Source organism: Quercus suber, unplaced genomic scaffold (genome assembly GCF_002906115.3).
Source record: "Quercus suber isolate HL8 unplaced genomic scaffold, Cork oak 2.0 scaffold_153, whole genome shotgun sequence".
Taxonomy (NCBI): Eukaryota; Viridiplantae; Streptophyta; class Magnoliopsida; order Fagales; family Fagaceae; genus Quercus; species Quercus suber.
Genome location: NW_027069614.1, coordinates 1,022,612 through 1,040,633, shown reverse-complemented (window position 1 = coordinate 1,040,633; position 18,022 = coordinate 1,022,612). Strand labels below are relative to the sequence as shown.

Genomic DNA, 18,022 nt, shown 5'->3' with positions numbered 1-18,022 from the left:
TCTCCAGTTGAGCTCTGACTTGAAACAGCTCCGCTTCAAGCTTCTTGGTCTTCTCAGCCAAAAAGTTGTTCTCAAATCTCAGTGCTCCAATAGTTTGATTCGCCTCATCAAACTTCGTGGACAGCTCTTCACGATCGAGTTCCACATCACTGAGCTTCTTGGTGGCCAGCCTATATAATTTCTCATGCTTTTCAGAGAGCTTGTAAAGCTTCTCATAGGCTGAATGGATATCATCTTGATCATCCATCTTCTCAAATTTGGACTCCACCAATTCTTCTTCTTCATCCACTTCTTCAACAATCCCTTCAGTAGGATTGACTGTGGCAGTGAAGGCATTTAAAATTCCGTCATCTTCATTGTCGGAATCATCTTCAGGCTCAGTGTCACTTAGGGTTACAGCAAGGGCCTTGCTTTTCCCAATGCTCTTGAGATATGTAGGACACTCATGTTTCATGTGTCCGAACCCATGACACCCAAAGCATTTTGGTCCTGCGGGAACAGTATACTGACCGCCCTCCTTAGTATCCTTCTTCCCTTTGTCTTGGCTTTTGAACTGAGAAGAACTGAACTGCCTGCGGTCCTTGTTGAAGCTCCTTCCATTGGCATTCTTCATGAACTTTTTGAACTGCCGAGTGATGTAGGACTTCATCTTGGAATCTTCATCATCAGAAGACTCATCTGTATCACTGCTCTTTGCCTTCAAGGCCATGCTTTTGCCTTTGTTGGACTTGCCAATCCTGGATAACCCTATCTCATAGGTCTGCAAGTTTCCAACCAGCTCAGTCAAAGGAATCTTGTCTATATCCTTTGATTCCTCAATTGCCGTAATCTTGGCATGAAATCTCTCAGGTAGAGATCTGAGCACCTTCCTTACAATCTTGGGTTCAGGGATGGTTTCCCCAAGATTGAAGGCTGAGTTCACTATGTCCTTGAGCTTGGCATAGAACTCATCAAACGACTCATCCTCCTCCATCTTAATTTCCTCAAAGCTTGTAGTGAGCCTCTGAAGCTTTGAGTCTTTGACAGCCTTTGTGCCTTCATAGGTTGTCTGGAGGATGGTCCAAGCCTCCTTAGCAGTTTCAGTTGAGGATATCTTCTTGAACTCCTCATTGGTGACTGCGCTAAAAAGGGCATTCAGCGCTCTGCTGTTGAAGTTGGCCGCCTTGATCTTAGCATCATCCCACTCGGCCGGTTGTTCTGTTGGCTTAGTCCAGCCAATCTCTACAGCTTGCCACACTTTTTCATCTAAAGACTGCAAGAAAGCTCTCATGCGTACTTTCCAGTATGCATAGTTAGTGCCATCAAATAAAGGAGGTATGATTAAAGATTGTCCTCTATCCATGACAAACAGGGGTCAATGGATCAACACAGCAAAGATTAAACCCTAATCAGAGTGTGCCTGCTCTGATACCACTTGTTAGGTCACAATCTGAATGACCCCTTGTGATTAACCCTAATTAATTAATTAATTAGCCAAGTTATTAATTAATCAATTTAACATGCAAATACGTGGAAGCACAAACAAATCACCAAATACTAAATATGCAGCGGAAAAAATAAATGACACGGTGATTTGTTTACGAATGGGGAAAACCCTAACGGCAAAAACCCCACCGGGTGATTTTCAGGTCACCACTCCCGAAACTCCACTATTATCAAATCAAGCGGTTACAAGAAAGGAATCCCAAGTACCTTACCAACCTACAGTTGAACCCTTACCCCAATACCCAATTGGACTTGATCTGTAGTGACAGTCTCCACCTTTGATGCACGGCTCCCAAGTACGTGACTAACCAATGCGCGGATCCAAGTACGCGACTTCAGAACACCAACTTGAGAAAGAATGGTTGGCTGCAAAGTTCTTCAGTTCATCCACGTGATGAATAGCAGGAAGATGCTTGGTCACAAAACCCTATGGTGCAAATACACAGCAACTTCTTGATGGAAGATGAACTAGGTCAAGAACCTTGTCTGTTGAGCACAATTTGCATAAACAGAGATTGCTCAATGATAATACAACTTGTGTCTACCAAAACGGCTCTTAAAATAATCCTTTTATATGTTTAGGGTTAGAAGAAAAGAAAGCCCAAAAACATATTCACGGATCCCAAGAAAATCAGATTGGAATTCTGACTTTTTAATTCTCGACAGATAGCAGGTGTCGAGGTAGCTATCGAGAGGTGTCGAGCTTTAAAAATTCTGCACTTCAACTTGCTTTCTCTTGGACAGACTTGATGACTTCAACACTTGAGCTTGAAACATTGTTTCTTGAAATATTAAAAACACCTAGAACTACCCAATTACAAGCAGAGTGCGTTTTGTCAAAGGATTAGCCAATTTACATAACTAAGTGACATATGTTCTTAAACACATTAAAACATATATGTCCTAACAATTTGGAATGGATGAAAATGACAGGACATGAAATCTTCACCCAACTTCATCATGACCAACAGCTGGCGCAAGTGTGTGTGTGTGTTTTTTTTTTTAAAGATAATTTCAACTTATGGCATCTATTCTAGATGATAACTCTTTATTATTATAGTGATCATAGAGGGGTGTAGGGTGGTTCCTCGCCAATGTGGCATTTTCTCTACGTAATTTTACATAAAAAAAAAAAAAAAAAAAAAAACTTTCCATATAGATGTTTCTGGAACCTTACATGCGCGCACAGATTTTTGAAGTAGGCGTACACATGCTTACTGCATGTACGCACATACTTAGGGTTTCCTATATATTTTTTTCACCAAAACATCCTTCAAAGCTAAAGATTAAGAAGATTGGGCCCTAAACCAGCCATGGTCCTCCGAGTGATGTCGTCATTGTGGAATAGGGGCTCAAGTCATAAGCGGTACAAAATGAGATGTCTATACACACGCACATATATTCTAGGTCCTCTTTACCTAGTTTTTCACGTAGATTTCATTCTTGCGTTCTATTTTTGCATTTTTTTTTTCTGTAAATGGATAAAAATGATATTTTCTTTCTCGCTCCATCAATAATATATTGGAAGGGAATAAGAACTACTTATCTTTGTCTCAAGCTATTCCCAACTTTCTTAATGGTTGCATGCTCTAGCAATATTGTGTTGGTGCACTTACTATTCCTGTCAAGGGAGTAGCTGAAGAAGATACTGCCTTCATCACTCACATGATTCTCACTTGGTTCCAAAATGCCTCGATTTCTTCCATCTCTAACCTGCTTGGCAGTTTTACGCAAAATCTGCATGGGATATGTTGGCCCAATGATACTCCATTTCTCACAAATCCAAGAAATATCAATTAGTGGTTGAGTTGCATTAGCTTAAGCAAGAACCAGGGCAAGCTATCAATGACTTCTATAATCAGCTTCATTTTATTTAGGTCAATTTAATTGACCTTTCTGATCCAGTTTGGGCATGCTCATATTATGTTGAGCAATGTGCTACTATTTGAGATGAATTTCGTCTCTATGAATTCTTGATGTCACTTCACGATGTCCTTATGAGCCCATCCAAGGTTAACTTCTTAATCGCATTCCTCCTCCCTCTCTTGATATTGTTGTAAATGATTTGGTTGGAGAAGAAGCTCGTTTTGCAACCCTTTAAGCCCAAAATAAGCTTAATGTTTTGGCTATTGCTCCTTCTGCTCTTCACACGGAGCAAACTCCGCAGTCAAGGTTTGATGCATCTAGCTCCAGCAATTGTTGCATACACTCTAACAAAAAGTTCTACAACTATTGCAACTATCCTGGCCACACTATTGAGACTTGCTACTATCACAACAAATCTATTGCTACTGTTGCTAATACTAAGTCTACCCAGCTAATGTCTTTTGTCTTTGTTGAGTCCTAATCTTCTAGATCCACTATTAACCATAATATGGGGTACCGTGCCCCTGCATAAGTTCTTGAAGTATTTCCCATGCAATTGACCTTTTTGCCTGAATTTGGGTCCTCCCAACACATTGTAATAAAATTTTAACTAAAAAAATTTGAATGGGAAAATGTTTTCTTTTTAAGTATTTGGTTCCATTCCAGATAATGTTTTGAAAAACATTTTCTTGTGTTTGGCATGACCTAAAATATAAAATTTTACATTTTCTTTTTCAAATATTTTTTTGGTTAACAACTTCCAAAAATACTTGTTTTATGAGATTTACCAAAAATACTTGTTAATATTGATACATAACAAATAACTTAGCCTTAAAAAGCTTAATTTTTTTACACGACATATATATATTGATCATACTTATACCTTGATTCTTAAAAAAAATAAAATAAAATAAAAGATAAACAAATAAATAAATAAATGCTTATATCTTAAAAACATATATTTTCACATTCATTATCCTCATTAAAAGATTTTTTTTTTTTTGGAGAATGAAGACTACTATTTTATTAAAAAATCAGCCAAGATCAGCAAAGAGTACATCATAGAGCTGTGGTGGAATATCCTCCACCCACACCGACAAACCTCTAACATGTCTAGCATGTTTAGCTAGGTTATGTGCTACTCTATTACCACTTCTGTGAATATGGTTGAAAGCAATACATTTACTGGTAACTATAGTGGATTTAGTAGATTCAAGAAGATGACCATAAGTTGTCAGTGAAGCTTCTGTGCTTTGGAGAGTGTTTATAACTGCTTCTGAATCCCCTTCGATCATAAACTCGTTAAGACCAAGTTCCTGTGCGAAGGTTATCGCTCTTGCAACAGCCATGGCTTCCACAATGACAGGAGAAAACGGCAAGGAAGCTTGTTCTGACAGTGAAGCAATGGCATTCCCATGGCAGTAGTGAATAACCACACCTATACCAGCCTTGCCTAACTCTAGAAAAACAGCACCATCGAAGTTCAATTTTACACAATTTGCCGGAGGAGGTCGCCATTAAGTACAGTTCTAAGGTCTTGTAGTTGCTGCATGATTGATGAGGGACTGTTGGCTTTGTTGGAAAGTTGTAAAGGCCTACGACCCTTGTTGAAGGACCTAGTTTTTGGGGAAGACGTTTGAGCTTACTCGGAGTTGATTTCGCCGGTGCCGTATCGTCCATAACACCATAGCCATGAGGTCCACGTTCTTCCTTTTCTCATGAGCCAAGTTGATCAGGTCCGTGATGTTTGAAGCACTAAGTTGACTTTGATCTTCAAAGCCTGGAGTGCTTTCCCAAATTTCATCCAACATGGAGCAATTCCATACTGCATGGATAGTTGTTTCGGCCTCTAACCCACATTGTTCACATCTGTCCTTATTTAGAATCTTCCTTTTCAATAGTTTGTGCTTAGTTGGAATGGCTTCTTTACAAACCCTCCACATGAAATTTTGCACTTTGCTAGGAATATTGAGCCCCCAAATCAGCTTCCAAACTCCATTTTGTTGCTGCGAATTACCTGCAAGAACAAACATAGAGTTTAGTTTGGCTAGGAACTTGGAACCGGAGTTTACCCTATAGCTACCTGAGGGGTTGAAAGGCCAAATGATTTTGTCCTCTACTAGGGTATGGCTCAAAGGGATGTTGAGAACCAATGTAGCTTCTTCCGGTGACAATAAATCGTGCACTAAATTCACATCCCATGTTCTTGTACTGGGGTTGATGAGATCAGAAACTCTACTGTCTTCAAAGCCTGGTACAATATTTGAAAGAACTCGTGGGTGCTCCTGTGATGGTAACCATGCATCGTTCCAAATACTAATAGCCTCTCCACACCCAACCCTCCATCTTGCACCTTTTAGTAGGACATCTCTTCCTTCTAAAATGCTATGCCAAGTGTGTGAGCCAGAACTAGAGTCTTGAGCTTCCTAAATACTACAGTTTGGAAAGAACTTCATTTTGAAAACTCTATAGAATAGGGAATCCTTATTATGAAGTAATCTCCATGCTTGCTTAGCCAAGAGTGCATCATTAACATTGGCTAGATCCTTGAAACCCATTCCAACTTCTTTTTTTGGAAGACAAAGTGTGTCCCATTTCACCCAATGAATTGTCCTCCGTTCTCCTTTCTGTCCCCACCAAAACATTTGTATTAGGCTCTTAATTTCTGAAACAAAGTCCTACTGGGAGTTTGAAGCAGCTCATGGTGAAGGTTGGAATAGCCTGGACAACTGCTTTAATTAAAATCTCCCTTCCAGCTTGTGAACGAAGTCTTTCCTTTATATAATTAAAGCTTGCTTTTTTGTTTCTACCTACCAATGAAGGTAACTCCAAGTACTTTTCATATTGAATAATTTCTGGAAGACCTAATGCCAACTTAATTTGATTTCTAGAATCAACCTTTATAGATTTACTGAAGAAGATTGTTGTCTTGCTACACTTAATCTGTTGACCTGAGCATTTCCCATACACATCCAATATGTCTAAAACTCAATGGCATTCCTCAATGGTGTCCCTACAAAACAACAAGCTATCATCTGCAAACAAAAGATGAGTTAGTTGTGGACTATACAAAGAGAGTAACCCTTTATATGTCCTTGGCGAGCTACATTATTGAGAAGCCCATTAAGACCTTCAGGACAAAGTAGGAATAAAAAAGGAGAGAGGGGATCGCCTTGTCTGATGCCTCTTGTTGGTGTGATCATGCCCTTGGGTTCCCAATTCACCAGTATTGAATAGGTCACCGTCTTGACACATAACATCATGAGGCCAATCCAGTGATCTGTAAATCCCATTTTTTCCATGACTGATTGTAAATATGTCCACTCTACTCTGTCATACGCTTTGCTTATGTCAAGTTTGATGGCCATATATCCTTCCTTCCCTGTGTGTCTCTACATACTATGTAAAGACTTAAAAGCTACTAGAACATTGTCAGAAATGAGATGACTTTTAATGAAAGCACTTTGATTCTCAGTGATAATGTTAGGCAAAATTTTCTTAAGTCTATTAGCTAGAACTTTTGAGAAAATTTTATACAAAACATTACACAAACTGATTGGTCTAAATTCAGATGCAAATTCAAGATTTTTCTTTTTTGGAATGAGTGTAATAAAAGTGTAATTGAGATGTTCAGGTAGAGTGGCAGAATTAAGATAATGCAACACAGTATTAGAAATGTCATTGCCAATTAAATATGGAGGAGAGCTTGGAGTTCACCTCCTCAGTAATCACAGTCTAAATTGAGTCAGTAGCTAAGGCACAGAATTGCTGGTTTACTGAACTGAGGAGGTTCTGATAGTACTGCACTAGACATTCAGCTATCCCCTCATTATCCTCAACCACACAGCCATTGGAGTCCTTCAAGTTCCAGATTAGGTTTTTCCTCTTCCTTTGTGAAGCTTGGCTATGAAAGAATTTTGAGTTTCTGTCTCCAAATTTTGCCCACATGATTTTGGATCTTTGGAACCAGAATCTATTTTCCTTATCAACCAACTCAGCTATTTCCTTCTTCAGTTCTCTGACTTGTAGATAACTTCCGAATCTCATGGCTACTTTTTTAGCCTCTTTTAATTCCTTTCTCTTACAACTTAACACCATTCTAACATTGCCAAAACAATTCTTATTCCATACTCTTAATTCTTTACCACATTTATCAATTTTACGAATGACGTGATCATGAACATCTCCTTTCTCTCTTGGTAGCCACACAGCTTCTACAATATCTGAGCAACCACGATCCGAGAGCCACATTTCTTCAAACCTGAATGGTTTAGAGAATGAAGGAATATCCAAACCTATGAAGGAACTAAGGAAAAACCTATAAAGGAACTAAGGCTTCAAGGATTCAAAGCTTCAGAGGCTCACTACAAGCTTTGAAAAGATCAAAATGGAGGAGGATGAGTCGTTCGATGAGTTCTATGCTAATCTCAAGGACATAGTGAACTCGGCTTTTAATCTTAGGGAAACCATTCTTAAACCCAAGATTTTGAGAAATGTGCTAAGATCTCTACCCGAGAGATTCCATGCCAAGATTACTACCATTGAGGAATCAAAGGATATTGACAAAATTCCTTTAACAAAGTTGGTTGGTAATCTGCAGACCTATGAGTTAGGTTTAACAAGGATCAGGAAATCGAGCAAGAGCATGGCATTGAAGGCTAAGAGCAGTGATACTAATAAGTCTTTTAATGATGAAGAATCTAAGATAAAGTCCTACATCACCAGGCAATTCAAGAAGTTCATGAAGAATGCCAATGCAAAGGGCTTCGACAAGGACCATAGACAGTCCAGTTCTTCTCAGTCTAAGAGCCAAAACAAAGGGAAGACACATGCTAGGGATGGTGGTCAATACATTGTTCCTAAAGAAGTTGCTATGTTTTGTACACCATAGGGTTTTATGACCAAGCAACTTTATGATCTTCATCGTGTGAAGAACTGAAGAACTTTGCAACCGACATCCTTCTCAAGTTGGTGATCAAGTAGCATATTAGGATCCGTGCAAATGGCTAGTCACGTATTGAGAGCCGTGCATTGAAAAAGAGAGATTGTCACTATAGAACAAGTCTAATTGGGTATTGGGGTAAGGGTTTAATTGTAGGTTGGTATAAGGTACTGGGATTCCTTTACTTGTAACTACTTGTTTCGATAATAGTGGATTCTCAAGAGTGGTGACCTTAAAATCACCCAGTGGGGTTTTTGCCTTATATGTTTTCCCCATTCCTAAACAAATCACCTTGTCATTCTATTTTCCGTTGCATACTTAGTTTAATTGGTGATTTGTTTTTGCTGCCACATACAATTGCATGTTAATTTGATTAATTAATAAATTTGGCTAATTAATCAATTAATTAATACAAGGGGTCAATGCGTTTTTGGCCTATTAAGTCGTATCAAAGCAGGCATAATCTGATTAGGATTAATATTTGCTGTGAGATCCATTGACCCCTATTTGTCATGGATAGATGACAGTCTCTTATTATACCTCCTTTATTTTATGGCACTAATTATACATACTGGAAAGTACGCATGAGAGCTTTCTTGCAGTCTTTAGATGAGAATGTGTGGCAAGCTGTAGAGATTGGCTAGACTAAGCCAACGGAAGCGCCGATCGATTGGGATGATGCTAAGATCAAGGCAGCAAACTTCAACAGCAGGGCATTGAATGCTCTATTCAGTGCAGTCACGAATGAGGAATTCAAGAAGATATCCTCTACTAAAACTGCTAAGGAAGCATGAACCATTCTCCAGACAACCTATGAAGGAACTAAGGAACAACCTATGAAGGAACTAAGGCTGTCAAGGATTCAAAGCTTCAAAGGCTCACTACAAGCTTTGAAAAGATCAAGATGGAGGAGGATGAGTCGTTTGATGAGTTCTATGCTAAGCTCAAGGACATAGTGAGCTCGGCTTTTAATCTTGGAAAAACCATTCCTGAACCCAAGATTATGAGAAAGGTGCTCAGATCTCTAACTGAGAGATTCCATGCCAAGATCACTGTCATTAAGGAATCAAAGGATATTGACAAAATTCCTTTGACAGAGTTGGTTGGTAATCTGCAGACCTATGAATTGGGTTTGACAAGGATCGAGAAATCAAGCAAGAGCAAGAGCATGGCATTGAAGGCTAAAAGTAGTGATACTGATGAGTCTTCTAATGATGAAGATTCTAAGATAAAGTCCTACATCACCAAGCAATTCAAGAAGTTCATGAAGAATGCCAATGCAAAGAGCTTCGACAAGGACCGTAGACAGTCCAGTTCTTCTCAATCTAAGAGACAAAACAAAGAGAAAAAGGATGCTAGTGATGGTGGTCAGTACACTGTTCTTGAAAAAGCTACTGTGTTTTGTACACTATAGGATTTTGTGACCAAGCAACTTCATGATCTTTATCGTGTGATGAACTGAAGAACTTTGCAGCCAACATCCTTCTCAAGTTGGTGATCAAGTCGCGTACTGGGATTCGCGCAATTGGTTAGTCACGTATTGGAAGCCATGCATTGAAAATAAGAGATTGTCATTACAGAATAAGTCCAATTGGGTATTAGGGTAAGGGTTCAATTGTAGGTTGGTATAAGGTACTGGGATTCCTTTACTTGTAATCATTTGTTTTGATAATAGTGGATTCTCAGAAGTGGTGACCTTAAAATCACCCGGTGGGGTTTTTGCCGTGTATGTTTTCCCCATTCGTAAACAAATCACCTTGTCATTTTATTTTCTGTTGCATACTTAGTTTAATTGGTTATTTGTTTTTGCTGCCACGTGCAATTGCATGTTAATTTGATTAATTAATAAACTTGGCTAATTAATCAATTAATTCATTACAAGGGATCAATGCGTTTTTGGCCTATCAAGGTGCCCTAAAAAGTACACCTAAAATCTCTCTTTTTTGAGAGGCTCTAATTTCCCAGTCTCACACACTCGCAATTGGATCTCACGACTGACTCGTGAGTGGTGACGCACCAGAATGTAGCACACGTGTGGAGAATGCAGGAAGTTGAAAGGTCAGGATAGTCGAATCACTACAGTACAAAAAAGTACAGTCTGACCATTCTATTAACTGGCGATTGGAACTCGCAACTCATCCTAGTCGTGAGTGACTTGCCAGTGCACCCTATTTTGCTGAAAACTAACTTTTCACATTCCATCACATACCCTACTATAAATACTCTTATACCCATGAAATGTAGAGAGCTTCTAAAGAGAATTTTGCGAGAAAAACCCTAGAGAAAAACAAGATTAATTCATCCACAATCTTATACATTTGATTCTCCAAATTCTTCTACTCTCTCCCTCTTCATTGTCATACCCATGAGAGGATCTTAAGCCAAATCTTTACCTCACCAAATTCATACCAAATTCAAGAGAGAACCAATTCATATTGGTTGATGCAATGGACTAATTACAGGATCCGGTAAGTTAGAGAAGACAATGTTAGGTGTAACCTTGTTAAAGCAAAAAGCTTGGAGGGCTTCGGTGCATTAGGTAAATTAGGCTTGGAGGATCTATTGCTATTCATGTATCCCAACTAATTTTCTAGTGGATCATTTTATCGCTAGAATGGAGGCGGAGAGATTTTTTACCGAGTTCTTCGGTTTCCTCTTCGATAACACATGCTGGTGTTATCTTGTGTTTACTTCTCTATATCCCTTACTCTTTACTTTTAATTACTGCTAAGTTGTGATTAAAATATGGCTTAGAGTACTTTGCATATTTGGGTATAGCTTATATTTCATATTCCGCACATATATTGTTTGAATATAAGCTTGTTTTGGATAATTTGATTTTGGGGGTCTAAACATTCACAAGTGTTTTACACACTAAGTGAGCTTTCACACTCTAACAATCACAAATTGAATTTCTTCTTTGCAAGTTGGGTATCATGAATATCGACCCCAACTCCTTGGGAAGTGTTGAGAAAGACTAACCCAATATAGAAATTTGTTGAAACTTATCAAGAACATTGCAACTATCAAGCTTGTAGTTCAAAAGAAATAAAGAAAGAAGACATAGAAGCAGTGTCATTTTATGCTAAAATCCCAAACTTAGACACAATCTGATAGAAAATAGGAGTATCTTAGAGAGTTCAAAAATCTGTATATGGATATTTTAGTACGAAAAATGATAAAATCCAAACAGAAAATCACTTGTTTACTACATCTGATAATTTAATCCAATTGCAGGCATATTATGACACAAAGTGTGCTAACTGTAGGGACACTCGTAAACCAATTACTACTTGGTAAATCACTAGTTTACTAGAATTTCCTCAACAACAACAACAACAACAACAACAACAACAACAATAAAAAAAAAAAAAAAAAAAAAAAAAAAAAAAAAAAAAAAAAAAAAAAAAAAAAAACCAAAAGAAGGAAAAAGAAAAGAAAGATAAGAACCTTGCTTACTAGAAGACCAAGAAACAAACAAGCGTTTCTCATTCATCAACAATGGCAAAATCTAGATCAATGGCGACAAACTTTTTGTGAGGTCACTAGCTAAAACATCTTAACAGACCTTAATACAAATTGTACGGGGGTATTTCAGTCATTTTTTAGGTTTCGAGAGTATTTCGGTCATTTTTAGGTTTAAGGGGTATTTTGGTCTATTTTGGTTTTAGGAGTATTTTGGTCATTTTTAGGTTTAGGAGGTATTTTAGTCCTTTTTTAGGTTTAGGGGGGGTATTTTGGTCATTTTTAGTGGTTTTGGGATATTTTAGAGTTGGGTCTAATTGGTTACCTAGTTAAAACCCAATAAACGTTAATGTTAATTGGGTTTAATTAGGTTAATACCCATTTAACCTAATTAATAATTGGGTGGATTTAGATCTCATTTTAAGTGAGTGAGTTTGAGTGGGCAAATGAGTTTAGGTTGATTTTGCCATGCCACCCCTATTTTTTTATAAGAAAAGAAAAATGCAAATGATTTATTTTACAATCTTCTATATTTCTAATAAAAGTAGTATTAAAACTTTTCTAAAATAACATATTAACAAATGCCTTAACAACATCCATTAACAAGAACCATATATAACCCATGATTCTACCTTGGCGCTTTGGTTGTTCTATCATTTTAATGTGGATAAAGCAGGACAATCAATGAGAAAATGAGTGGCTATGGATATTCATGGGCCTACCGCCTACTTAGTAGTGCGAACTCTATTAATATACTATGTTTTTTATTTGACCAATTTTCTTTTTATTTGGGCAATATTTAATAGAACAAAACACAATACTTTCTATCATTAACAGTTTAACACTAACATTATAACTAAACGACCTCACTTACTCAACTTTTGCTTATAAAGAAAGGACAAGGTTTTTATGCAATAGTAACTATGAGAATCTAATTCCAAAATTCTTAGTTTATAAGAAATAAATTTACTAAAAAGAAATGAGGTACATACCCATGAAATCAATCATGAGCCGGCCATCGGAGGCCCTTGCAGCAGATTTGTGAAAATAGGTTTCCCCATAAGGTGGTGTTATCTAACCTAATACTATATATAATAGCAGAAGCTTTTATGAGGTGTTGACACGTTAGGAAAAAAGACCACTATTAAATGCAGACACGTGTAGATTTAATTCTTTAGAATTTCTCTCGGTGCATTGGAGAGGCTCACCTTCAGACACCCACCCGTTTATCCAAAAGAAAAAAAAAATAGAAAGAGAAAACGCAAGCCCTATAAGATGCCAGCCGCTTATCACAAAAAAAAAAAAAAAAAAAAAAAAAAAAAAAAAAAAACGCAAACCCTAAAATACAAAGAAGTCTGGGACACGGAGAGAAACAGAGAAAGAGGCGATGCGGCCTGGTACACAGAGATGAAATTGAGAATAGAGAAAGAGGCAGAGTTTAGCAAGAGAGAGATATATCTCTGGCCAGCACCACCGTCGGACTCTGACCACCAAAAATATTGCTTCCCTCAACCGGCGGTACTCTGTTACAGGGTGAGTTCTCTTTTTTTGCTTTCTTTGATCTTTGATTTTTTTTTTTTTAAAGGAAAACCAAAATCTTGCGATAATTATGATTTATGTTTATTGCAGTTTGGGTTCCTCGCCAGACTTAGACTACCGGAAGTACCGGCACTGGTATATTGTTTTTTTTTTTTTTTCCCTATTTTTAAGATTTGGGTATGAAACGTTACTTTTGATTGAGTTTTTTTTTGTTGGATAGGTTTAAATTTGATTCTTTTTTATTTGGGTTTTTGGATTCTCTATCAAAATGTTTTTTTTTTTCAATTTTAAATATGATTTAGGCTTTTGGAAGCCTTGATTTTGGTTTAGGGTTACGTTTTTGGTCCAGCATCACCCATCTCCGGCTCCATTCAATCACAGCCTTAACGATGATTTTGGTTTAGGGTTATATTTCTCTGCTCTGTTCGTTGTCTGCTTCAGAAGGTACACACAGTCACGAACAAAGAGAAATAGAGTCAGAGAGATACATACCGCAGATAAGGGCATGGAGGCTAGACTGAATTTGGTGAAAGGGTGGGTTTTCTCCAGCAGCTCATGACACAAAGGCCGCACCTAGGTTGTTTTGTTTCAATCAATTTGGGTTCTTTCCTTTTTATTTACAATCCTGTTTCCTTTTCTTTTTTCTTTTTTTTTAATTCTATTTTCTTATATTTGAATCTCTTGACTTCCCTCTACCTCTCCTTCAAACCCTTTTTTCTTTCCCTCTGCCCAATAATTGATTAGATGCACTTCAGTCCCCACACGTTATGTCCTCCTCCACGACCATTGCCTTGATTGTAATTTTATTTATTTTACTTTCTTTTTAAATCATTTACGTTGCGGCTTTCTACTCTATATACTTTTAAGTGCCTAAATTTTGGTGAGGTTGTATTTGTGGGTGTTTTTCCCTTTGGTTTGCCTTTGGACTTTGGAATTGAAAAATTTGTAACTTTTTGCAATAATCAGTTTTTTATGTTATAATCTATTTCACATTCTATAGTACTGTTAACATCTTTAAAATACTTTGGTTTTGATATTGCAGGGACATTCTCACAACTTTGGAGATTGGTACCTCTCTCCTTGCTCATCAGATATGTACTGAGTAACCTGCTTCACAGTGAGCATAAAGCAGATTGCCCAACTGAAGATTTTTGGCAAAAACAAGTTTGAAGAGAAGCCAGTAAACATTGTTATAAGGGAAGCAGACAATCCACCAGTGTCAGAATTTGAGTCACCGAAGTTAAAAATTGCTGGAAAGTTGCACCTTTTCAAACCAAATACAGGATTCACTGTCGAAGCAAACAACAAAAGCATACAAAAGAAAGGGAGAGAAATTGTGAACTTGAGAATGGTAGGAGACTCCATATTGGATAAAGAGCAAATAATATTGAAACCAAGAACGAAAGTTTGGTGTTTATATATATTGCAAGGGAAAGTGCACTACCCTATCCTATATGGCTATATCTATTCCTCGTTGTCAAAGGCCTACTTTTCATCTTTGAATTCTGGTGATGATGAATATTATGTAACTTACTAGTTTAAAATTCTAGAAAGTCTATCCAAAAGGTCCATATCTGTCGGTTCATGTTTATTTTGAAGTAGAGATTACTAAAATGTTATTGATGATGTCAATAATCGTTAGTTGAATTCTTCATCCAGACATAATAGATGACCAAATTCCACTTGCAAAATATGAAAGACTTCTCGAATAATATAGTCGAACCATCTAAATTTTTGTGCTTGTTATTTTGTTATTGATTTGAATCCCAATGTGCAATTTACACAACAAAAAGTTTAATTTTTTTCAAAATTTTAGTGTTTTTTGTTTGTGCTCGTTAATTTGTTATTGATTTGAATCCAAATGTGCTATTTACGCAACAAAGTTTAATTTTTTCAAACAAGTGGGTAGAGGAAGATTGGCGCTAAACTTTTTGCCATTTAAATCTTTGAACTTTACTCCTATATATACTTTACACATCTTTTATGTACCTGGACAGAATCTTTGGCTTATAAATCATCTGAATCTGATAAGAGTTACAAAAGTTCGAACATTTGTTTTGGTCATGATTGGAACTTTACCACCCAACAAACACGATTTGATTGACACAAGCTAGGATGTTTGACCACAAAGCGAAGTGAAATAACCAGAAATGGGTGGTGGAAATAATTCCAAATCAAATTAAATAAAAGATCTAGGGAAGAAATTGTGAGCTTTTAATTGTGTGCCGATAACTATTCAATTTCAAACCAAAAGACTTGGGTAGAGTTCCGTGTTTGGGGCTCCAACGTACAAAAACTTAAGAGATGAAACCATTGACTACTTGTATCATACAGATTAATCTCTACAAATTTGGTGCACGGTTAACATCACCATTAAAAATCATGTCAATTTGCAATCAAATTTTTTATAAAGAAATCTTTAATAGAAAATTGCGGTCTTATATAAAATTGACTCAACTAGTAAAAATTGATGTCCTTAAAAAAACAAGGATTTTGACTCAAAGCAGGAGAGGAGAGAAGGATAGTAAAAAAAAAGAATATTATTTAGTATTTGGTGCTTTTTCACCGTAATTTTTTAAAGGTTCATATTTATAGGTCTAATTAAATATCATATCGAGTACAAAATATCCCCTGCAAGCAATTAGGTTCTTAATTAACTGTCTTCGAAAGTATGATAAGCTTTACACGGGTTATGCATGTGGCCGAAATGAGCTGCTCAACCTGTCACATGCATAGTATAATATATGCATATTATATTATATGTCAGGTTATAAATTGACCTTAGTTAATTAATTCAATTAACCGAGTAAATTAATTAGATCAAATTATATGTAAATTATCCAAGATTTCTCACGTGATTTCAACTGCGGGGCTAAAACCAAAGCTGATGTTCCACTAATTTTCACATCCCACGTGCACACATGTACAGGCAAACACCAATAATACTGATGCCCCAGCAAACTCAAATCAATCATTCAACCTCTAGAAAATATCACACCACTTTCTTAATTTAGCTGTAGAAAACTTCTTACACAAAATTTTCTCAACCAAAACCCCTTTCAGTTTTGGCAAACAAATGGAAAAAAATTCTGCCACATCTTATTTCTGATCAGCAGAGTGCTTTCATGATAGACCGCTTAATCTCTGATAATGTTATGGTTGCTTTCGAGACATTACATTATATGAGGAATCACTCCTCGGGTAATACAGGGTACATGGCTTTGAAGTTAGACATGAGCAAGGCCTATGATAGGGTGAAATGGCAGTATATGGAAAAGTTGATGGGAAAAATGGGTTTTGCAGAAGACTGGGTAAAGCTGATGATGATGTGCATCTCTACCGCCACCTACTCGGTCTTGATTAATGGGGAACCTCAAGGGCATATTACACCTACTCGAGGACTTAGACAAGGCGACCCCCTCTCCCCATATTTATTCTTATTGTATACGGAGGGCTTCCATGGGCTGTTAAAAAAAGCAGAAACAATGGGTCACATAAAGGGGGTTTCTATTCGCCAGAATGGCCCAAGACTAACCCATCTTCTCTTTGCAGATGATAGTCTTCTTTTTTGCAGGGCAAAAGAAAGCGAGTGTCAGAAGTTATTGGAGGTTTTAGCCACGTATGAAAATGCCTCTGGGCAACAGATAAATAGAGACAAAACAACTCTCTTCTTTGGCAAATCAACTTCTCAAGATATGCAAGATACAATTAAAATGGCTCTTAGAGTACAGGTGGTTCAACAATATGAAAAATATTTAGGACTGCCTTCTTTCATTGGTCAAAAAAAGAAAGAGAGTTTTGATAACATCAAGCAAAGGGTGTGGAAAAAGTTGCAAGGGTGGGAGGGTAAATTATTATCCCAAGCCGGTAGGGAAATTTTAATCAAGGCAGTGGCCCAAGCACTACCCACGTATGCGATGTCATGCTTCAAATAACCAATTGGTTTGTGCCATGATATTGAGGCTCTGGTCCGAAAATTTTTTGGGGGACAAAGAGGGGAAGGCCGAAAGGTTCACTGGACAAAATGGGAAGAACTTTGTAAACCGAAGATACAAGGGGGAATGGGGTTTAAAGACCTTTCAAGGTTCAATGATGCCCTCCTGGCAAAACAAGCTTGGCACCTCTTACATGATAAATCCTCCTTATTTTATAAAGTTTTTAAGGCCAAGTTTTTTCCACATTGTACAATTATGGAGGCCACAAACCCAAGTTCAGCCTCATATACGTGGAAAAGCATCATTAAGGGCAGAGATGTGATACAACGAGGCGCGGTTGGAGAATTGGGGATGGCAGATCGGTGTCAATTTGGGGTGATTGCTGGCTTCTGGTGAAACACTCCCCAAAAATTGTATCCCCCTGTATAGGAGCTTTGACAAATGCAAAAGTCAGCTCCCTTATTGACAGTGACCGCAGATCATGGAAGGAAGAAGCGTTGAGTGCAAACTTGTTTAGTTTTGAATCTGAGATAATTAAAAAAATTCCCTTATGCCAGACGGTCCAAAAAACACACTCACGTGGCCTTTCACTCCAACCGAGGAATACACAGTGAAGTTTGGTTATAATGTTATGGTTGCTTTCGAGACATTACATTATATGAGGAATCACTCCTCGGGTAATACAGGGTACATGGCTTTGAAGTTAGACATGAGCAAGGCCTATGATAGGGTGGAATGGCAATATATGGAAAAGTTGATGGGAAAAATGGGTTTTACAGAAGACTGGGTA

General features: G+C 37.4%; 1 protein-coding gene and 1 long non-coding RNA gene across 2 annotated transcripts; one reads left to right on the top strand and one right to left on the bottom strand.

Annotated features, from left to right (window-relative positions):
- Positions 1–7,086: 7,086 nt before the first annotated feature.
- On the bottom strand, positions 7,087–7,602 carry LOC112007132 (uncharacterized). Its single transcript, XM_024039433.1, has one exon. It carries the CDS (start codon positions 7,600–7,602, stop codon positions 7,087–7,089), a length of 516 nt encoding a protein of 171 aa, XP_023895201.1.
- A 5,364-nt stretch (positions 7,603–12,966) lies between these two features.
- Positions 12,967–14,944, top strand: LOC112007146 (uncharacterized). The gene is made up of 3 exons (XR_002882436.2): positions 12,967–13,291; positions 13,388–13,432; positions 14,340–14,944. It is a non-coding gene; the product is annotated as an uncharacterized LOC112007146 (long non-coding RNA).
- Positions 14,945–18,022: the final 3,078 nt, after the last annotated feature.